The following is a 23,864-nucleotide window of genomic DNA, read 5'->3' as shown; positions in this document are numbered from 1 at the left end:
TCAAGAGCGCCATCTGGTGGCCGATCGGTGGATTGCCCAGGGCGGAAACAAGAAATGGAAGCTGGTGCTCATTTCAACTCGGTCCGATCACTCGGTAATAGTCTCAGGACTCGAGCTGATCACAACTGATAGCAATCCGTTACCAATAACTCGATAAACAACATGATTCGGACGTATATACTATTATACAACCTGGAAATGGATCGCATATTTCTCCATCCCATAATAGGAACATTTCTGTTCCACGCTCATCGCCCAACGCTATGAGGAAGCTACGGTAAGATTCAACATTATTTTTCAACGTGTTCGATACTAACTGCTCTAATGATCATATCACCCACACTAGATGCATCATATAACGTTGGCCAAGGAATTATAAACGACCCCCCCCCATCCGGTCAACATCAGATCATACGTAGTAACTTCTAGAAGCACGTCCAGTTGACATTTTTTATCTCGCGCAGATTGCTATCAAACTGTATTTGATCATCAATATAATGCATTTGGGGCTATAAATCACGTTCTGGAGAAAGCTGCAGAAAACGATAAAAACATACTTATACTTTAGACCGTATTTTAGTATGAATATGTGAATGAAAAAGTATAACGTTGCTACACCCTGAACAATAGATATAGGACGTTGAATGGGCCATAGTAATGTCAATTTAGCAATACAATTTAAAAAGTTATAGCCCTGCAAAGAAGGGGAACTTCTCCATATTAAATAGGGCTGGCGGAGGATGGTAAATTATGAATTTAAGCATGGCGATCAAAGGGTTAATCAATTTTTTTTTTTTTTTTACCTTAAACGGATCTTTTTCAAGTTCCAAGTTTTAATACTCATATCAACATGCGAGTCAACAAATGCTTGCTTTATGCAGTCATTTAACACAAAAGGATGACCCTCATGCATTGCAAATTTGCATCAAATTCAAAACAGAGTGATGCACAAAATAACTTAAAAGAAAATAATAATTGAAAACAATGAATAAAGTGTGCATGAAATAATAGGGGAAAGAAAACGTTACTTTTTACTTTTTTTATTAAGTTAATCGTGAGTTTAAATAAAATGTGGCGTTAATAGAATCGGGCGATAAAGCGTTAATACCGCGTTAACTTTGACAGCCTTAGTTTTTATACATAATCAGATTGTTTTTAGTAATACTGTGCACGAGCATTACACTAGAACAGGGGTTCCCAAACCTTTTCAGCTCGAGACCCAAAAGAGAAATTTGGTGTTTCCCCGGGACCCAAACTTACAAAAATACATCATGAATTGCCATAACATACATTTATAGAGCGGCCGGGTAGTGCAGCGGACTAAGCGTCTGTCTACCACCACAGAGACAGTGGGATCGAATCCAGCTGTGGTGCTTCCGGGTTGGCCGACCGTCCATACTAACACAATTGGCAGTTAGCGGGTGGGAAACCCGGCGAGGGTGGGTCCTGGTCGTTGTAAACAGCGACTCCTACAGTTCGGTCGGGGCACCTGCACAGCAAGGGAAGGATCTAGGAGAGGTAGTGTGACCTTCCACACTTTACTCTCCCAGTGAGTCCGCGCTGCCAGGTGAAAAGAAGCGGTGGGCTGAGTACACATGTGTCGGAGGAAGCATGTGATAGTCTCCGCCCTCCCGGACCGACGGTAGGGGGTAGAGTGCGCAACGACCAGGAAGGGGATTGGGAATTGGCATGACAACTAACATTGGGATGGGAGAAAAAACAGAAAAATAAGGGGGGAAAAGATAATACAATTTTTTTTTAAACATACATTTATAATCTACTGATACAGAACACAACAAACCATGAATTTCAAATGTATTTATTTAATTATAAAAGTACATCACAGCAATAATCAGAGTGTAATGTTAAGTTGCTCACCACCTCATAACTATGTACATACAATTTTGTAACACTTTTAAAAACAAACATGTGATACTCTCCTTTCTATTTCTCACCCTTTTCAACTCTCCATTTCTTACCCCCTCCCTCCGTCCCTCAACCTTAAACCCCAACATTGAGCAACATTCTGATTCATTTGTACTGACTTATTTAAAAATTCTACTGACCTGACATGCTAGAAGGGGTATAATATTTCATCTATGGCACAATGAAATCTAATGAGAGGTATGTGGCTGGTTGAAGTTTTCAACCAGCAGATCTATTCTGGGCTTGGTTTTTGAAAGTGCTATTATGAGGTCATGCTGAGCATTTAGTCTGTTTCTGTATTTGTTTTTCAGGTATGCTAGAGTAGAAAACCCAGATTCACATAAGTATGTGGTGCCAAACTGAATCAACACATCTACAGCTTTAAAAATAAATAAATAATTAAGATTTTTACTTTATTTTTTATTTTTTATTTTTTTTTATTAGCGACCCAATTTGGGAAACACTGCACTAGAGGTTCCAGTAGTGGGCAGCTTGAATTGCCAGGTCCTAAAACCAACGCTTTAAGGGGATATTTTATTTTTAGAGCATTAACTCTTTGGAATAACCTGCCTCAAAACCTCTGCTGCATTTACAGTAGATTCACTTTAAAAAATAATCTTAAATTGTTTTTAAATTGTTTTTAATACTGTAATTTTTAGTTTTTGTTTTACACTGTAATGTAATTTTAGCTATCTTAATTGTTACAGTAGTTTCATTATGCATTGTGTGTACTGACTTTTAATAATTTAGTTTTTGCAATAATAATTGTTTTTGTATGTTTTTTTGTGTGTGGACCCCAGGAAGACTAGCTGGTTGCTATGGCACCAGCTAATGGGGATCCCTAATAAAATCAAATCAAACACTGCTTCCAGATACAAAATCCTTCATCACACTTGGGATGGAAGACTCGTCTAACTTTGTTTCCGTTTTTATATTCTTAGTGCCGCTAAATGCTCGGGGGGCGGAGTGTATTTTCTTTGATGTAGTTAAGATTATTGTTTTTTTTATACGGGGAGGGGGGAGACCAGGAGGGGGGGGGGGTGGTGAGGGGGGAGGAGTTAGGTCAACGGGTTCATCACTTCTGGTCGGGCATGATGTCGTCGAGGGACTTGCCCGCCTCCAGGCGCTTCTCCATCTCCACCAGCAGCTTGACGCCGTCGACCACCATCTGCATCAGCTCCACCTCGGAGAAGCCCAGACGGTCGGCGTTAGAGATGTCGAAGATACCCCCCAGCGATGCCGTGTCCACTCCACCTGTGCCGCGCTTCTGAAGCCTCAGCCTCTTGAGGATCTCTTCGAACTTCTCGTGCTTGCTGACGTTGGGCAGCTTGACGTGCACTCCGGCGCGCAGCCCGGTGCCCAGGTTGGAGGGGCAGGTGAGGACGTAGCCCAGGTGCTCGTTCCACATGAACTCATGACCCTTGTCCTTGAACAGGGACTCGATCTTTGTGAGGCCAGTGCAGAAGCGATTGAACACCTCCTTCATGTTGCCTCCCTTCTGCATGGAGATCACACGCAGATGGTCTTCCTCGTTCACCCACACCAGGAAGGTCTTGTTGTTATTGTGCCAGATGCCCCTGCCGTCGGGCCAGTCGCGGGCCATGCCGGACGCCAGCAGCAGTGGAGACACGGGCTTGTCGAACAGGAAGTGGTCATCGATCAGCTTGTTCTGTTCCTCATCCGTCATGTTCTTCAGGGCGTAGTACGTGCCTTTCAGGTCGCCGTCCAGGGAGTCTAGACTTTCAATGGAGAGGGTCTCGATGGCGCGTCGCTCCCCGCGGCTGCAGTGGGGGGGCAGGGCGATGCCGCGCACGCTCCTTCCGGTTCGCACCCTGGAGCTCAGCACGTAGTTGGGGTCCAGGTCGTCGCCGCCCTGGAGGTTGTCTGGGTTCAGGTCCGTCTTGTGTTTGTCTGAGGGCTTGTAGCCCCCGTGGCGATCCTCGATGATGGGGTCCAGCAGCTCCTTGAAGACCTCGTACGTCTCCTCGTCTCCGGCCACGCAGCCCACGGTCATGATGAAGGGGTGGCCTGGGTTATCGACGCCGGTCTGAATGACGTCGTCCAGGGTGAACCCACTGGGGGTCTCTTTGTCCCGCAGGCTGGAGTAGATCTCCGGGGTCAGGATCTTGGCCATGTGGTTGTTGTGCTTGCTGAGGTCGGGGAACTCCTGCTCGGCGGAGTAGTTCATCTTCAGCGTGTTGTGGGGCATGATTGCTCTCACCTTTCCACAGCAAAACGGTCGGCAAGGCACCTTGGTCGAGAGATGCAGGCTTCAATCTGTGTTGTTTAGTCTATCTGTTCAGTACTGTTCAGTACTGTTCAAAGATGCACACTGAGCTCTTCTTCTTCTTCTTCTTCTTATTTGAATTTCCGGCAGAGTAGACGCATCGTGGCGTATTACTGCCCTCCGCAATTCTTTTTATGGGCTCTTCTTCTTCTTCTTCTTCTCCTTCTTCACCTTCTTTTTCTTCTTCTACTGGACCCCGTCATCAACTACATTGTCCATTGGAGTGCAGCTACTGCTGCTACTTCCTGCCTGAGCCCCCCTCCGCGGGACCCTCCTTGCCCCCTCCTATCTTATCCTGGGCTGCTTTGTCCCTCGCAGCCTTGTCCCTCGCAGCCCCCTCAGCCAATTCACTATACACCTCCTTCCAGTCCAGACCTTCCAATCCCAGATGTTGAACCGCTATCCTAACAATCATCTTCACCATCTCTGTTCTACCCTTAGCCTCTGCCATACCAGTAACTACCCCTGCCACGAAGGCCACAATACCTAATTTCTCCTCCCTTCCCCTCTCTCTTTCCACCTGCTCTACCCTCACTGCCAAATGCCCTCCTTCAACCCCCTGCACCCTTTTCTTCGCTACCCTGTCCTGCCCTGCTAACCGCCCCATCATACGTCAACTTACCCTCCCTTCTCTCTCTCCGATCCGCGACCTCCTTCATCATCACCTCGCACCCCCTAAACGCTACACTATGCTCCCCACCACAACTACAGCACTTCGGCTTCACTCCCTCTCCACAATTCCCATATTCATGTTCCCCGCCACACCTAGCGCACCTCAGCCCCTTCCTACACATGGTAGCTATATGGCCAAACTCCTGGCACCTATAGCACCTAAGAGGATTATGAACAAATTCCCTAACCCTATACATCCTACGCCCTACAAACACCTCCCTAGGAACAACCCCACCCTCAAACGTAATCACTACCGTCCCCGTCACTGCCCTCTCTGCTCCCCTCTTCATCCTTTCTGCACTCTTAACTATGCCATTACGCCCGTTCTCCATTAGCTCTTCCACCAGCTGCTCTACTGTAACCTCGACCGGTACCCCAGCTATCACCCCCTTACATCCCCCCCCCCTCTTCTCCCCTACTCTCGCCACCTTACTTATACCCACCCCCCCAATGCTCCGCATCTTCCTAGCCACCTCCACCTGCCCCTCACTACCACACCCTACGGCCAGATTCCCATCCCACAAAACTCTCGCGTACTTTACCTCCCCTAATTGCTCGGCAATGAGTTTGGGCCACTCGAGCCTACCTACTTTCCTCTCACCCCTCTCCCCCTCAAGCCTGACCACTATATGGATCACTTCCGCTTTTGCCACATCTTTTCCAGCACCCTCGTCTCCCGGCCCACTTGAGCTATCGTCCCCCACTTTCTTCCTCTTCCCCCCTTCTCCCCCACTCTCCTCCCCCCTACTCTCACCCGACCCCTTACCCTTGCCCTGGCTATCCCCATCATCACTGTCGTCCCTCTCCGTCTGCTTCTTCCTCTTCTTCCCCACCGTTTCCCACACCTCCTTCTCCATCTCTTCTTTCTCCCTCTCCTCCCCACTGTACTCCATTCCGTCATCGCTATCTTCCTCGCCCTTCTCACACCATTTACTTCCATCACACCATTTACTTCCATCACCATCCTCCCAATACCCTGGACAGCCGCTCACAGGCCGGGGCCACCGGCCTGTGAGCGGCCTCAATTGTTGAGTATATAGATCACAAATGTTCTAGAATGTGCTATTATGACATCATACTGTGACATCACAACGGAACATGTTTGAGTGCCATTTGAATAATATAAATAATGTTTGGTAAGGCTGTCCCCGAATCTTTGGCCTGAATAATGAGAACCACCAGCTGATCACAGAGGCAGTGCTGACATTTCTGCACAAGTCAGAGTTGTACCAGAGGATATAATGTTATTTAATTTATTATTATTATTATTATTATTATTATTATTATTATTATTATTATTATTATTATTATTATTATTATTATTATTATTATTATTATTATTATTATTATTATTATTATTATTATTATTATTATTATTATTATTTTTTTTTTTTCTTCTTGTTTTGTAGGCCTATCCGTATTTAAGTTGTTCTCAATTGTGGGCGTAGTATAGAACTGAGGAGGGCAGTAATACGCCATGTTGCGTTTACACTGCCGGAAAAAAATAAAGAAGAAGAAGAAGACCTCGGCTACGTGCTGTTTCAGGAAGTGCTGTCTTGTTACAACAGAAGCATGGCTGTGCAATGCTGGACTGATCTGCTAAAATCGTCAAAGAAAACAGCTTTGATAAACAACAGGAAAAGGAAGATCCACTATCTCTTTACAGATGGGAAAGAAATGGCAGAAGAATATGACTTGAAAACAGACCTTTGCCGAATGTCTTCCCCCCTCTATCCTCCCATACTTCCTCTCTTTCTATACCGGACTGCCCGGAAAAAAACAATAAAACATCGACCAGAAACATTTCAAACATTTCAAACGTTCAACCCCAAGGCCACGTTGGCTGCATCGTCTGTCCAACCCTTTTCAAAGGATATCCACGTCTCTGAGCGGATCTCGGCCTGTCTGTCCGACATCTCAGCCTGGATGACGACCAACCACCTCAAACTGAACCTAAGCAAAACAGAATTGCTCCACCTGCCGGCCAAATCCTCCCCCCTGACCTTTCCATCACAGTCGAGAATGCAGCTGTGACCGCGTCCCCGACCGCCAAGAACCTTGGTGTTGTCCTCGACGACCAGTTGAACTTCTCTGCTCACATTGCAGCGACATAGAACGCCAGCCCTGATTCCAAACTCTAACCTTAACCAACTTCGACAGAGTCGCCTAAGCTTAACCAGTGATAAACTAGGCGTTAGGTAGTTTGCTACTATTCGAGGCGGAAATGGGCGCGTCACACGATTGGGCGCACATGTCACATGACCAGAAACGTCAGTGGCCAATCAGATCGCACCAGAAACGTCAGTGGCCAATCAGATCGCAGAACGCGAACGCGGAACTGGAAATCCGTTGGTAAAAGAATAGACGCGGTTGAGAGCAGAGCAGTTTCCATCCCAGGCGGTGCCGGCTAGGTTCTAGCACACATGGGTTTCTACTCCCGGCTCATTGAGTCTGATGCATGACCCAAAACACTGAGCTTCCCCTGACTGCTTTTCAGAACTTAGATATTGATTGATTGATTGATTGATTGATTGATTGATTGATTGATTGATTGATTGATTGATTGATTGATTGAAGTTTATTGCAAATATGCAACATAACAAACAAACATCAAGTACATATATAGCCTTAAACCGTTCAAATAATAAATGTATATAAAAATGTTTTAAAATTTAAAAGAACAAAGAACAAACAAAACAGTCAAACTCAATTTTTTTTTTTTTTTTTTTTTTTTTTTACATATTTGAAAAGGAGTGGGAAGAAGCATACACTTATTTAATCCCCCTATTTACTCATCAGAACATACTATATTTTAGTTACTAATTCATACATTACTAGACTTATATTGAAAAAAATTACTTAGTTAACAATACATATTTTAATAATACCTTATTAATATTTGCCAAAACTGTATGTTACCCTGTATCGTTCCTCTAGCCATTGTTTATACATATATACAACTATATACCTACCTACATGTGCACATATATACATACTAGGGCTGACCCCTATTAATCGATTAGTCGACTAATCGGTCGAAAGGAGCCGTAGTCCCACTGATGGATACATCTTGTTTTGTCTAGTATAGTGTGTTCATTAGATGGGTGAAATCCTCTTTCAGTGCCTCTGTGCCTGTTTTCGTAGGCAGTTAGCCTCTGGTATGCGTGCCATTAGCGTTAGCCACGCTTCTATGCCTCTTTTCTTTTGAAAAAAATTATAATTTTTTTTTTTATTATTATTATATTTGACTAAGAGGTTGGCCACCAATTGCATGCTTTTGCAGAGGACAAGAAGCCTTCAGTCGACTCCTTCAGACATTAAGCACCCCCCACAGCCCAAATGGAATGATAAAAAAAAAAAAAAAAAAAAATTAAATAAATAAAAATTTAAAATATTATACTTTTTTTTTTTTTTTTAGGTCGACCAATAGTCGACTAACGGCACATTTTGGCCAATCCTAGTCGACCAAATCCTTAGTCGGGGACAGCCCTAATACATACACACACATGGAAGATATGGAGGACAATAAAATGGTCGTCCAGTTGACATACAGGCTTGTTCGTGTTAACGGGCTCTCCTCTCTCAGTCGGCTTGAACCCAAACTGGTCCCACACGGGAGCTGTGGAACGCGGCTTTGAAACCAAGTCCATTTATTCTTCTTCTTGTCGGGAAAACCAGCCTCCCACGAGTAACGTTCACTTCACCTGGTTCACTGTCCACTCCGTGTGTGTGTGTGTGTGTGTGTGTGTGTGTGTGTGTGTGTGTGTGTGTGTGTGTGTGTGTGTGTGTGTGTGTGTGTGTGTGTGTGTGTGTGTGTGTGTGTGTGTGTGTGTGTGTGTGTGTGTGTGTGTGTGTGTGTGTGTGTGTGTCTGTCTGTCTGTCTGTCTGTCTGTCTGTCTGTCTGTCTGTCTGTCTGTCTGTCTGTCTGTCTGTCTGTCTGTCTGTCTGTCTGTCTGTCTGTCTGTCTGTCTGTCTGTCTGTCTGTCTGTCTGTCTGTCTGTCTGTCTGTCTGTCTGTCTGTCTGTCTGTCTGTCTGTCTGTCTGTCTGTCTGTCTGTCTGTCTGTTTATTTGTTTGTTTGTTTGTGCGCCTGCCTGCCTGTCTGTCTGTCTGTTCCACGGCTAATTAGACCCTCTCTTCTGGGTTATGACGAGTTTATGATTTCTTTAATGCGTTTCCTGTATGTATATGTTGATGACCTGTTTGACACATGGGTACAGTTTCTTGTCTCCTCCCTGTGTTCCTCCAGTCCAGAGACAGTGTCTGAGGTGTTTCTTGTCTCCTCCCAGTCCAGAGACAGTGTCTGAGGTGTCTCTTGTCTCCTCCCAGTCCAGAGACAGTGTCTGAGGTGTCTCTTGTCTCCTCCCAGTCCGCCTGTTACTGTTCCGCAACTGTAGCTACTTCCGAGGCAGGCCTGATTGGCCCCGACAGGCACGTGACAGGCGCGGCCACGCCCCCGCGGCAGCCTCAGGACGCGCAACGAGGCTGCTGAGAGCTGTCGTGCGGAAATAGGCTGTCTATTGCCATTCTCTAAGACAAACTCTAACCTTAACCAGCTCCTTAACAGCGCCTAAACTTAACCCTTTAACCTTAAGCAACTCCGAAACTATGCCTAACCTTAACCTTAACCTTAACCATGCCTAACCTTAACCATAATAAGGCATAACCAACTCCGAAAGAATATTGCCATTCTCTAAGACAAACTCTAACCTTAACCAGCTCCTTAACAGCGCCTAAACTTAACCCTTTAACCTTAAGCAACTCCGAAACTATGCCTAACCTTAACCTTAACCTTAACCATGCCTAACCTTAACCATAAGGCATAACCAACTCCGAAAGAATATTGCCATTCTCTAAGACAAACTCTAACCTTAACCAGCTCCTTAACAGCGCCTAAACTTAACCTTTCTAACCATAACCAACTCCGAAACAATGCTTAAAGTTAACATGCCTAGACTTAACGGCGGACGAATGCACGTTAAAAAAAAAAAAAAAAAAATTACGGGAATCGAACTCACCAGCAACAGACGGTAGGATCCACACCAATGCAACGCTGCCAATTGAGCTATTTCTGGATAGTGAAAAAGGGCGTATTACTACATAATGCTGCCGCGGAGCGTGCCACGCGGCAGAGAAAGTTGCGCGTCCTGAGGCTACCGCGGGGCGTGGCCGCGCCTGTTACGTGCCTGTCGGGGCCAATCAGGGCCTACCCCGGAAGTAGCTACAGTTGCGGAACAGTAATAAGCTCCCAGTCCAGAGACAGTGTCTGAGGTGTCTCTTGTCTCCTCCCAGTCCAGAGACAGTGTCTGAGGTGTTTCTTGTCTCCTCCCAGTCCAGAGACAGTGCCTGAGGTGTCATGAGAGCTGTACGAGTTGCCTCAGAGATGCTGACCGGTGCACAGCCTGCAACACAGGATACAGGTAGAAGCAACACTAGATTATTATTATTATTATATTTTGACTTAATTATATACAATTACCGTACATTGATGAGAAAATTGTTTTGTATTATTTTCAGACCTTGCATTGTCATTGGCTGAGGTATGTTCCAAATGGCATAATCTCATGATTGATTGATTGATAGATAGATAGATAGATAGATAGATAGATAGATAGATAGATAGATAGATAGATAGATAGATAGATAGATAGATAGATAGATAGATAGATAGATAGATAGATAGATAGATAGATAGATAGATAGATAGATAGGGGAAATTCAGGTATCCAGTAACAGCTCAGGCAGTTAACAGACAATAGAGAGCGATAAAAAAAAGGACAACCAATACAACAAACAAACAATGAAGGTCAGCGCTGAGGTACAAAGTTACAATGAATTAAATAAATAAATGGTGAGCACTATTGCGCAGTGTTAAGACAAATAAAATCAATTGCTATATAAAATTACAGTGCACATTCTGTTCCACCTTGCACAGCCACCGTGACGGAACGTCTCTGCTACATCTTCCTGTCCCTCACCAGTTAATGATAGCAATCACAGACTAGAAAAGACCCCGCTCCGACCCGCTCCGACCCACCGTGGTCTTTGCCCCATTTGTCTCCTGCCTGCAGCAATGCGGTGCCAACACCTCACCGCAAAGCACCGCCTTATGTACAGTATCACTTGCGTAATTATTTAAGTGTAGAGATGATGAACAACACTGGAAATGGATTACTTTATTTTTACATTTTTTTTGTTATGTTTTTGGTAGATTTTTATTGTTTTTTTACTACCGGGCAGTCCGGTAGAGAGAGAGAGAGGAAGAATGGGAGACAGAGCGGGGGAAGACATTCGGTAAAGAACGCCGGGTCCGGGAATCGAACCCGGGTCGGCCGTGCCGCGACGCAGCGTGTTACATGGTTCGCCACTTGAGAGAATCGTTCTTTTTTATGCTGTGCCTTCTCCTTTTTATCGTTTTTTTTTGTGTGTACAGCACTTTGGATTGCCTCTGTGTGTGAGATGTGCTTTATAAATAAATTTGACTTGATTAAAACTGCATAGCAGTATGCAGGGGTGTAAAAAGTACCCAGAAATTATACTTAAGTGAAAGTATGGGTACCGTCTCAAAATCTTACTCAAGTAAAAGTCAGAGTATCTGGCTAAAAACACACTTGGGTAAAAGTAAAAAAGTGTCTACTTTTAAATGTACTTAAGTACTAAAAAGTAAAAGTAAAAACTTTATTTCTGACTGTCTATTCTTCTGATAGTAGCAGGTGTTTAATCAAAGATCCCTGAAACAAATATACTAATTAAAATTGTTGGACCTGCAAGATTTGTACTTTGTACTTTGTAGGTCTGCATTTTAAATCTGAGTAATAAGTATGTTTTTTTTCCCTGAAATGTAATTGAGTAAAAGTACAAGTATACAAACCTAATAATACTCAAGTAAAGTACAAATACCCAAAAACAGTACTTAAGTATTGTAACGAAGTGCAATTACTCAAGTACTTTACACCCCTGTCATTATGGTGTCATAACGATGTCATAACGATGTCATAAAGATGTCATAACGATGTCATAACGATGTCATAACGATGTCACATGAGACTGAGCAGAACCATTGGCTGCTTTGCCTGAGCCACTGACCCATTTCTGGAGGTCAACATGAAACGATCGACCATGTAAAACCACGACACTATAAGGTCCAGAAGTATTAGAAAGGCACAGTCTCCCAAGTGACTTTCAAGATGGCAGACTCAGTGCTGTGAAACGTCCTGAAAACCAGATTGGACATTTTCAAATGTACAGTTCTGGTTAATAAAAAGTGATTGAGAGAGAATGACTTTTTTTGAGTACAGAAATGGTCATTTTAGAGACAGGCCTAAAGACGTTGAGGGATGGGGGGCATCTAAATTGGGATTATTTGAGAGAGGCTCGACTACAGCACGTTTAAAAGGAGACGGGACAAAATGATGACGGACAGAATGCTGGGGCCAACAGAGCCAATGACCTCTCTGAGGAGCGAGGAGGCGATGATGATGTCACTAGGGGAGGAGCTTGAGAGCTTCATAAAAGGGAGATAATGTCCGGTTAGAGCGCGTGGAGAAACAGGCTCAAAAGAGTTGAACACAGCTGGTTCTAGTGGAGAGGATGACAGAAACCGGGCAGGGGGAGAGGTATTTAGCTTCATGTGTTCAACTTTAACCATGAAGAATTTTAGAAAGTCAAGTCAAGTCAAGTGTTCGTTATTAATCCCCTTACGCGGGAGGGGGGGTTACAGAATGAATAGTGCTCAACAACCCTAGGATTATGGTGGTATTTAACCCTTTCACTGGCACACGACAGAAGGTTAGCCCTTTACTATCACACAACCGACGGCGATACTCCATCATTAGCATCATTAGCTCCGCAAATGCGGAGCTAATGATGCTAATGACGGAGCATCGCCGTCGGTTGTGTGATAGTAAAGGGCTAACCTTCTGTATTGTCACAGTGAAAGGGTTAACCGGCTGTCGTGTGGCAGTGAAAGGGTTAAAGAGAAGGTCAAAAAGATTAAACAGAAAATCACCACCTAGTGCCTGTGCGTGAGTTGGACAATACACCATATTTTTGTATAGCATGATGCATAATGATTTTGTCATCTTTTGGTCATAAGAAGAAGGTTGTCTTATAGCCAAATGATCACAGCTGTGAACCCCGCACACCGGTGTTGTCTGTATCCGATACAGTAGTCTGTCTGTATCCACTTGCTGAGCTAGGCTAGCTCGCGGCCGGATAGCGTTTTACCGAACGCACAGAGAGGAAATCCGTATCTTGTCTTCTTGTCTGACTCTGTAGGAGACAGTAAGCACTTTTCCCATAATGTTGGCGTGTTCCTTTAAGCCGTGCATAGACCACTACACTTCCGCGTTACATTGAAATCGGGGAGGAGATTGCGGGGGGGGGGGGCAAATGAATGAATGTGGATGAGAGCCTTGACATTAAGTGATTGCAGATACGGCTGTGGGGCAACGCGCAGGAGGAAAATATACCCTCCAGACGTATAATATATGACATATATGACATTTTTTGGCTAGATATACGGTATATCTAGGCAAAAAATGGTCATAGATGACTGAAAATCAACATTACTAGTCTATACCAGCACCTGCTAGACTAGAATAGGCTGTCATTAGCCTACTATGTAGCCTAAGCTACTGATTATAAATGCACAACACTGTGCAATATTACACTTACTGTAGACTTCTGTATATTTGTACTGTATTCCTTTTACTGTATATTTAATTTTATCTTATCATTCTCACAACACAACACCCCCTCTAATGGAACATTCCAGGGTGGATGTGCGTTGCGTCACACTCCGTGGCCAATCTGCGCATGTGCATGGGGGAATCGATGCTTAAAAACGCTCTTTTTCGCTGCCAATTTAGTTCTGATGGATTAGGAATGTCTCGCGCCGTGTTCAGGAGACTCAGGCGCATACAAGTCTATTGGATCATGTCTCTAGCACCCCCACAGCCGTATCTGCAATCACTTAATGTCAAGGCTCTCGTCCACATTCATTAATTTGCCCCCCCCCCCCCCCCCCCCGCAATCTCCTCCCCGATTTCAGAATCCCGGAAGTGTTGCGGTGGTCTATGCCACCTTACCTTGTGTTGTGTGTGTGTGTGGTCTTAGTTTGACCTTTGACCTTACACCATGCCGTGTGTCTGTCTGTCTGTGTGCAGTCTGGCTGGGATGACCTGCGTCCCGGAATGTGCCAACGGAACCTTCTTCCACCTGGAGGAGATGAGGTGTAGCCCCTGCCACGCTTCCTGTTGGACCTGCACCGGTGAGTGGTGACCTTTGACCTTACACCATGCTGTGTGTCTGTCTGTCTGTGTGTCTGTCTGTCTGTCTGTCTGTCTGTCTGTCTGTCTGTCTGTCTGTCTTACTGACTGAGCTTGTGTGATCAAACTAACTGGACAGAAAGAAACAGAGACTAGACAAACAGACAGACAGACAGACAGACAGACAGACAGACAGACAGACAGACAGACAGACAGACAGACAGACAGACAGACAGACAGACAGACAGACAGACAGACAGACAGACAGACAGACAGACAGACAGACAGACAGACAGACAGACAGAAATGTGCAGAAATGTCAGCACTGCCTCTGTGATCAGCTGGTGGTTCTCATTATTCAGGCCAAAGATTCGGGGACAGCCTTACCAAACATTATTTATATTATTCAAATGGCACTCAAACATGTTCCGTTGTGATGTCACAGTATGATGTCATAATAGCACATTTGTGATGTCACAGTATGATGTCATAATCGAACATTCCAGAACATTTGTCTATATACTCAACAATTCTCTCAGAAGAGCTCAGTGTGCATCTTTGAACAGTACTGAACAGTACTGAACAGATAGACTAAACAACACAGATTGAAGCCTGCATCTCTCAACCAAGGTGCCTTGCCGACCGTTTTGCTGTGGAAAGGTGAGAGCAATCATGCCCCACAACACGCTGAAGATGAACTACTCCGCCGAGCAGGAGTTCCCCGACCTCAGCAAGCACAACAACCACATGGCCAAGATCCTGACCCCGGAGATCTACTCCAGCCTGCGGGACAAAGAGACCCCCAGTGGGTTCACCCTGGACGACGTCATTCAGACCGGAGTAGATAACCCAGGCCACCCCTTCATCATGACCGTGGGCTGCGTGGCCGGAGACGAGGAGACGTACGAGGTCTTCAAGGAGCTGCTGGACCCCATCATCGAGGATCGCCACGGGGGCTACAAGCCCTCAGACAAACACAAGACGGACCTGAACCCAGACAACCTCCAGGGCGGTGACGACCTGGACCCCAACTACGTGCTGAGCTCCAGGGTGCGAACCGGAAGGAGCGTGCGCGGCATCGCCCTGCCCCCCCACTGCAGCCGCGGGGAGCGACGCGCCATCGAGACCCTCTCCATTGAAAGTCTAGACTCCCTGGACGGCGACCTGAAAGGCACGTACTACGCCCTGAAGAACATGACGGATGAGGAACAGAACAAGCTGATCGATGACCACTTCCTGTTCGACAAGCCCGTGTCTCCACTGCTGCTGGCGTCCGGCATGGCCCGCGACTGGCCCGACGGCAGGGGCATCTGGCACAATGACAACAAGACCTTCCTGGTGTGGGTGAACGAGGAAGACCATCTGCGTGTGATCTCCATGCAGAAGGGAGGCAACATGAAGGAGGTGTTCAATCGCTTCTGCACCGGCCTCACAAAGATCGAGTCCCTGTTCAAGGACAAGGGTCATGAGTTCATGTGGAACGAGCACCTGGGCTACGTCCTCACCTGCCCCTCCAACCTGGGCACCGGGCTGCGCGCCGGAGTGCACGTCAAGCTGCCCAACGTCAGCAAGCACGAGAAGTTCGAAGAGATCCTCAAGAGGCTGAGGCTTCAGAAGCGCGGCACAGGTGGAGTGGACACGGCATCGCTGGGGGGTATCTTCGACATCTCTAACGCCGACCGTCTGGGCTTCTCCGAGGTGGAGCTGATGCAGATGGTGGTCGACGGCGTCAAGCTGCTGGTGGAGATGGAGAAGCGCCTGGAGGCGGGCCAGTCCCTTGACGACATCATGCCCGACCAGAAGTGATGAACCTGTTGACCCTAACTCCTCCCCCCTCACCAGCCCCCCCCTCCTCCTGGTCTCCCCCCCTCCCCGTATAAAAAAAACAATAATCTTAATTACATCAAAGAAAATACACTCCGCCCCCCGAGCATTTAGCGGCACTAAGAATATAAAAACGGAAACAAAGTTAGACGAGTCTTCCATCCCAAGTGTGATGAAGGATTTTGTATCTGGAAGCAGTGTTTGATTTTATTTTATTAGGGATCCCCATTAGCTGGTGCCATAGCAACCAGCTAGTCTTCCTGGGGTCCACACACAAAAAAACATACAAAAACAATCATTATTGCAAAAACAAAATAATTAAAAGTCAGTACACACAATGCATAATGAAACTACTGTAACAATTAAGATAGCTAAAATTACATTACAGTGTAAAACAAAAACAAAAAATTACAGTATTAAAAACAATTTAAAAACAATTTAAGATTATTTTTTAAAGTGAATCTACTGTAAATGCAGCAGAGGTTTTGAGGCAGGTTATTCCAAAGAGTTAATGCTCTAAAAATAAAATATCTCCTTTAAAGCGTTGGTTTTAGGACCTGGCAATTCAAGCTGCCCACTACTGGAACCTCTAGTGCAGTGTTTCCCAAATTGGGTCGCAAATTAAAAAAATAAAATAAAATAAAAAGTAAGTATTAAAAAAGAATTTAAAGCTGTAGATGTGTTGATTCAGTTTGGCACCACATACTTATGTGAATCTGGGTTTTCTACTCTAGCATACCTGAAAAACAAATACAGAAACAGACTAAATGCTCAGCATGACCTCATAATAGCACTTTCAAAAACCAAGCCCAGAATAGATCTGCTGGTTGAAAACTTCAACCAGCCACATACCTCTCATTAGATTTCATTGTGCCATAGATGAAATATTATACCCCTTCTAGCATGTCAGGTCAGTAGAATTTTTAAATAAGTCAGTACAAATGAATCAGAATGTTGCTCAATGTTGGGGTTTAAGGTTGAGGGACGGAGGGAGGGGGTAAGAAATGGAGAGTTGAAAAGGGTGAGAAATAGAAAGGAGAGTATCACATGTTTGTTTTTAAAAGTGATACAAAATTGTATGTACATAGTTATGAGGTGGTGAGCAACTTAACATTACACTCTGATTATTGCTGTGATGTACTTTTATAATTAAATAAACACATTTCATATACATTTGAAATTCATGGTTTGTTGTGTTCTGTGTCACTAGTTTATAAATGTATGTTTAAAAAAAAAAATATTCTCTTTCCCCCCCTTATTTTTCAGTTTTTTCTCCCATCCCAATGTTAGTTGTCATGCCAATTCCCAATCCCCTTCCTGGTCGTTGCGCACTCTACCCCCTACCGTCGGTCCGGGAGGGCGGAGACTATCACATGCTTCCTCCGACACATGTGTACCCAGCCCACCGCTTCTTTTCACCTGGCAGCGCGGACTCTCACTGGGAGAGTGTAACGTGTGGAAGGTCACACTACCTCTCCTAGATCCTTCCCTTGCTGTGCAGGCGCCCCGACCGAACTGTAGGAGTCGCTGTTTACAACGACCAGGACCCACCCTCGCCGGGTTTCCCACCCGCTAACTGCCAATTGTGTTAGTATGGACGGTCGGCCAAGCCGGAAGCACCACAGCTGGATTCGATCACACTGTCTCTGTGGTGGTAGACAGACGCTTAGTCCACTGCACTACCCGGCCCCTCTATAAATGTATGTTATGGCAATTCATGATGTATTTTTGTAAGTTTGGGTCCCGGGGAAACACCGAATTAATCTTTTGGGTCTCGAGCTGAAAAAGTTTGGGAACCCATGTTCTAGTGTAATGCTCGTGCACAGTATTACTAAAAACAATCTGATTATGTATAAAAACTAAGGCTGTCAAAGTTAACGCGGTATTAACGCGTTAGCGCCCGATTCTATTAACGCCACTATTTTTTTTAACTCACGATTAACTTAAATTTTTTTAAATTTTTTTTTTTTTTTACTAGACTTCACTCAAGTGTATTATTGATGCTCTCATTGATACTATGTTTGTTTCTGAAGTGTGTCTGTGTGATATAGAGAGAGGGGGGTGAGAGAGGTGAGGAAGGGGCAAGAGAGAAAGAGAGCTGGGAGAGTGTGAGGGAGAGAGGGGGGGGTGTGATTAATCAGCCCTTGTGTGGGTGAATGTAACAAGTTCCTAACGTTTTCTTTCCCCTATTATTTCATGCACACTTTATTCATTTTTTTCCATTATTATTTTCTTTTAAGTTATTTTGTGCATCACTCTGTTTTGAATTTGATGCAAATTTGCAATGCATGAGGGTCATCCTTTTTTGGTAAATGGCTGCATAAAGAAAGCATTTGTTGACTCGCATGTTGATAAGAGTATTAAAACTTGGAACTTGAAAAAGATCCGTTTAAGGTAAAAAAAAAATTAAAAGAAATGTGATTAATCGCGAGTTAACTATGGACAATCATGCGATTAATCGAGTTAAATATTTTAATCGATTGACAGCACTAATAAAAACAGGAGTTTTACTGCTCATGACCAACTCTCTTTTTCCCTCTCTTTCCCTCTCTATACCTCCCTCTCCCTCATTCTCACTTCCTCTCCCTCCCTCCCTTCCTCTCTCCCTCCCTCCCTCCCTCCCTCCCTCCCTCCCTCCCTCCCTCCCTCCCTCCCTCCCTCCCTCCCTCCCTCCCTCCCTCCCTCCCTCCCTCCCTCCCTCCCTTCTCTCCCTCCCATCTCCATTCTAAAGGCTGTCGGGTCATCTGACCCGTTCCCGGCGGGAATTAGTGTCATTTTCTCCATGGCTGTGCTTGTGTTAAATAGGAGCCAACAACAAGGTCTTTGCATCCAAAGTTTCAACTAAAACGTGTGAAATCGGATTATTCTTTCCGTTTGGGACTTTTGAGTTTTTAACCGAAAGGCGATGGGTGCACCATCATGTATTTGGAATTCAGTGCGGCCAAAACGCCGGAGTCGAGGCACAAGCGGTCTTCACTGCTATTTGCAATCCTCTCGGAGGGGCGCCTCTGTGATCGAATATTGCAAGTGATTACAGGAATTTCCGGTAACAAAATGATTCTCTCTTTATTTCGGCGCTAAAAACAAACATTTACATGTTTCTAACGCTGTAGACCATCTCACACAGAGGTGGAATATGCAATGTAAATAAATATTGGCTTTACCACCGATTTAGTCCAGCTGCCCAGCCCCCGTGTGCTCGCCCACTAGCCTGACTGTCCTGATTGTGATTATGTGGTTATGTGATTTATGATTATGTATATGTGTGCCTGCCATATGTGTGCCTGTCTATACGGTGCTTATACATGTAGCTTTGATTTGTCCCTGTACACAGTTTTATTTAATAGAGGCACGAATGCCTAGTGAGTGAATGTACAGAATATGTTTTAAACTGTTTTTATATTAGCTTTAATGTCCTTCTATTTTTCTGTTTCTTTTCTGGCTTAAACATCTGGCCCGGGGACTACAGCTGAAAACTAGCCACCCTGCTAATGTTGGCATATTTACAGTTTTTAATTTGTATTAATTTATAAATGTATAACTGTTGATTGATATGCACTGTCCCTGATCAAATAAACTGAGTAGACTAAACTAAACTAAACTAAAAAATCCCGGCGACGGCAGAAAAACATTTGACCTCCACATTCGTACAGTATTCGTACAGTAGCCCCCACTGCACGAAATTCAATCAACACGACCATGAAGTGACGAAGGAAACACGATGGGCCTATTGCCACTTTCAAGACCCGCTTAGATTAAAACTAATAGTATTTCAAGTTTTATAGCACAATTACACACATCATAAACTCTGCAGTATTGCAGTTATCATTCATTCCAAGTGGAAAATTTATCTGAGATGTAAGATGAGATTTCTATATATCCTCTTGCCTTTCCTCGTGGACCTTTGCGTCTCTGATGTGTCCTTATTAATACTGAGCTTTAACCCTTTCACTACCACACTACAGAAGGTTAACCCTTTACTATCACACGACTACAGACGGTTAAAAGGGTGAAAGGGTTAACCTGCTGTCGTGCGGCAGTGAAAGGGTTACACCTTCTGTATTGTCGCAGTGAAAGGGGTTAACTGTTTGGTAGTGTATTCCCCTCCTCCACTGGATTATCGAACCAGTTAAATTAATGATGTCTGTGGTGACATTGGAGCCGGGATGACCGGCTGCTCCAGAGAGCATGACTTGGGGAGAGATTCAAGCTCACCGTGTGCTTGTTCTGGTTCAGGACTGATGGCACAACTAAAGGATTAGGGTCATTGTGCAGAAACATCCAATATTATTAACTCTTTGGGTCCAAAGAAATCACTTAGTTCATTCATAGTCAGTTGAGTAGCCTATAGTTACCCAGATATTACATACTCATGATGACATCACAATTTCATTTAGGTTTTAGTTTATTCCTGTGTGTTTTGGATGTATTTTCAGGTTTTCTCTGGTGAGCTGTCAATCACCAGACATCAGTTCTGTTTCATTAGGGGCTCTGCTTGGCATCACTACTGCACTATCTCGCGTACGTGCACGCGTACTGAATAAACCACAAATGTACCTCTAATACCAGTATTAGTCTGACCACACCCCTCATCAGCTTACCTTCATAAGCAGGTGTGTGGTCACCTGCTCTCCTCCTTCTCGCTTTCACCACAAGGAAGAAGTGCCTCGGTAGATCCCCACACTTGACACCATGATGGAAGAAAGGTTTAGGAGCAGCTTTGGGAAACAAGGATACGTTGACATCATATCTTTATTTTCTCTCTCACTATTTTCGAGAAAATACGGCGATATTGTCTTCGTACTGGAGTGTCTGGAAGATGATGATCATTCTAAAAACCCTCCACCGGTTTTCGTATTGGGAGCACGCCGCTGCATGCTTCTCAACTGCAGTTCCTTGCTGTGTTTGTTGGGGTGAAACCTGTCAGGCCACAGCTGAACTGTCGGACATGCCGCTGTTGTGAGAAGCGGTGCGTTCCAGGTTGGGTGAGTAGTGTTTGCTGGCGGGCTCCACTTGTCTGTTAGTGCTATGGGGGCTACTTGACAAAGTTTATGGAAACCGGCCCCAGACTAGGGTCCTTTGTTCAGCCACCTAGGCGACAGAAGGCCTTGGTCTGGAGACCATTATAGTTTTAACTAGTGGGCCGCGACCATTGACACTGGTGATCCCTGTGTGTTCTGGACGAGTGGATTCTCTCTGTCACCGTGTTAAGGCCCCATCTTTCATATCCAAATGAGAGTATTCCTTCACGAGGGGATATGTGCATGTAATGTGCGATAGCGGCAGATTCATGTTCAAAGTCAGCTACACAGGCCAGTTGGTACTGTGCTGATTCCGTCGGATGTGTTAATGTCACCGTTGTGAAGCGGTGTTGACATCTTGTTTTCTCTTTTCTCTTAAAAAGTGAGGAGAGGTTCAGAACGGCGGCCTGTCTGGGTGAGTGTTATGTCATTGTTTACATGTTCATAGCTTACGGTTAGCCGGTCAGCTGTTAACTGCTGCGTTAGCCTGCTGGATCGCTGCATGGCCTGCTTAAGGCCTACTATTAGCCAGTCAGCTGTTAGCTGCGGGGCTAGCATGTCGTGGTCGCTAGGTAACGTTAGCTTGCTGCTATGGCCATGGCCTGGCGCGGGGTAGCTTAGCTTCTCGCGCGCCGTCGTGAGCTCGCTTCTGATCGCGTGCGTCGTTAGATCGGCGTCTCGCGAGCAGAAGCAATAGCACCCGAACGGTTGGAGCAGCCGTTAGCTTGATGCTATTCTGTTGAACGTGCTTTGATTTTAACATGTTTTACACTCTTGACCACGACGTCATCCTTGACAGGGGATGTTCGTCGACCCTGCCCTGAGCCTGGACGGGGATTGCGTCAACAAAGAGGACTGTAGCGACTGGTTGGAGCGGCGACGCTGCCCGGATCGAACAACACAGGACGGCTGTGTTCTACGGTGTCTTGTGACTGCACTTCGCTGATCTGCGTTCCGGGTAGGAACGGGGTTGACCAGACCTCATAACACGTCTTCTGGTTTTACTTTGCTAAATGTATTGTGAATAACGGTGTTTTTCCCAAAACGTGTGTTGCTACAATGCATTTAGGATACGTTGCGGGTTATGTGTGAGCTGTTTTTGTCACTGGCAGTTAGCTTCTCCGTGCAAACGGGATGTAATGATCTGGTTGTTGTGTGAGTAACACGGCCGTGTACTCACAACTAAGGTAACTAACCTATGAAGCTATGCTTGGTGACAAGTGAGTAAAAGAATGTTCTTTCTCAGACTGTAATGACAATGAACAGTGTGTTCACACATTAACAGGTTTTCCTGTTTTAACTGGCCGTATTGAGGGTAAAATAGGAGGATTGTGTTTTTCCCCCCCGGTTCCCTGGGGACTTTATCACCTCCTATCAGACATGTTGTGCATTAATTGTGTCTTTTGTGTGGTAGGGATACGATGTAACTCTTAGCTTGATTGCTGAGGTTGTGCTAAATCTGCTGGAGAAACTTATTTCCTAAAGGGAAATTGGTTTGGTTGCTGTCATGTGTGCTTAGCAAGGCCTGTGGTCGATACTAATCAAGAATGATGTATTCTCTCATTGTGAAAAAAACGGCGTTCCTCTGTTGAGTGTTTTTGCCATTTTTTGTAGGTGATGATGGGTTGTGTGTGTCATGTGACCTACAACTGGGTTGTACTGGCCACAGAAGCACATGTGTATGTTGGACCGGGGTTCTTAGAGCCCTCTCTATTCTGTGTTTTTCCTTAGTAAAAATCAGATAGCAGGTTAGCTCATGCGCTGTGTGGAGCTGTGAAACGCTTCATAGAGCTGACTATGACTGTGTCATATTCTCTTTTTGTCGTTACGTCGTATCATGGGTGTGGGGTCGTAAAGGGGTGAACTGGTAACCTTTCCTCTCCCCATTGTTCTGTCGGTCAGGGGTACACCCCCTGTCCTTCAAGGTTCCCGTCACGTGGCGGTTCGGCACGTTACGGGGGGGGGGGGGGGGGGGGGGGGGGGGAGGGAGTTCCTGGTCCCACGGCCTGGTATATTGGGCGTGTGCACCGCAGGAATTCCCCCGCCATAGAGTACGTCACCGTGCGCGTCTCTGTTGGTAGGACTTCCGTGTGCTGTTCAGGTCCATGTGATGGATCTGTTTTCAGGGGGGGTGGTCAGGGCTCCTCCTCACCAAGCGCCTATTCAGGCCTTCTGTGAGTTCGGACTCCTTCTTCCATGTGAGGAAGCCTCCATCAGAGTACAGAGCCTTCCTCCTCAGATTGTCAAAGTGAGTGGACCCTCTAGAAGGGTCCTTTTCTATTGTATGTATATTCGATTCAATTCGTTTATTGAGTGTGTATGGGTTCAGTGCCTCTTCCCGGAGGCCCTAAAACCAGTTTTTTACATGGCTCAAGGTGCAATATATTCTTTTCAATCTGTACAGCTCACGTGGGAAGTCTCTCTGGGGATCCCCGTCTCTTTCCTATGGGAGGGTGGTGGGATGTAAAAATGTGAACATTTTTTACCCCGGCTGTGTAGACTGGGATACATACTGTTGATGCTTCCTTCTTTCTATTCCAGAAGTGTTGGAGTTAGGGAGTGTCACACCCCTCTTGTCGTTCCCCTGGGCGCCTTGGGGATTCAATGACAGGTCTAAATAGCCTGTTCATTGATGGGGGTGTGTCCCGACGCACGTATAGTGCTAGCTCGCTGTAAACAGGCGATTGACTGGCACGCCTTGGTTGCTTGTGGTTGAAACAGCGTTTTTATAAAGCAACTGAGATGGGGGTTTTTCCTCTTCCGACGACCACATCCCATGACCTGGGTGGGTTGTCGACGGATTCTCGTTCATGTCTGGGGGATGATGACGGGATGGATCTGAACATATGTAGTGGGGTCTCACGCC

General features: G+C 45.4%; 3 protein-coding genes across 3 annotated transcripts in view; 2 read left to right on the top strand and 1 right to left on the bottom strand.

Moving 5' to 3' along the window:
- Positions 1–23,864, top strand: part of pcsk6 (proprotein convertase subtilisin/kexin type 6) — a gene marked incomplete at its 5' end in the record, with an annotated part of 408,343 nt that overhangs the window by 308,685 nt on the left and 75,794 nt on the right. The window contains 2 exon segments of the mRNA XM_084308170.1: positions 10,217–10,304; positions 14,052–14,155. Of these exon segments, the coding sequence (XP_084164296.1) occupies positions 10,217–10,304; positions 14,052–14,155 (192 nt within the window).
- Positions 3,002–4,135, bottom strand: LOC311248864 (creatine kinase, testis isozyme-like; the record flags this gene model as incomplete). The annotated part of the gene is made up of 1 exon (XM_084338093.1): positions 3,002–4,135. The coding sequence occupies one exon, from the start codon at positions 4,133–4,135 to the stop codon at positions 3,002–3,004; it is 1,134 nt and encodes a 377-aa protein (XP_084194219.1).
- LOC311248863 (creatine kinase, testis isozyme-like) lies at positions 14,826–15,959 on the top strand (the record flags this gene model as incomplete). The annotated part of the gene is made up of 1 exon (XM_084338092.1): positions 14,826–15,959. The coding sequence occupies one exon, from the start codon at positions 14,826–14,828 to the stop codon at positions 15,957–15,959; it is 1,134 nt and encodes a 377-aa protein (XP_084194218.1).

This window comes from Notolepis coatsorum (assembly GCF_963971535.1).
Source record: "Notolepis coatsorum genome assembly, chromosome: 2".
Taxonomy (NCBI): Eukaryota; Metazoa; Chordata; class Actinopteri; order Aulopiformes; family Paralepididae; genus Notolepis; species Notolepis coatsorum.
This window is presented reverse-complemented; position numbering and strand designations above follow the sequence as displayed.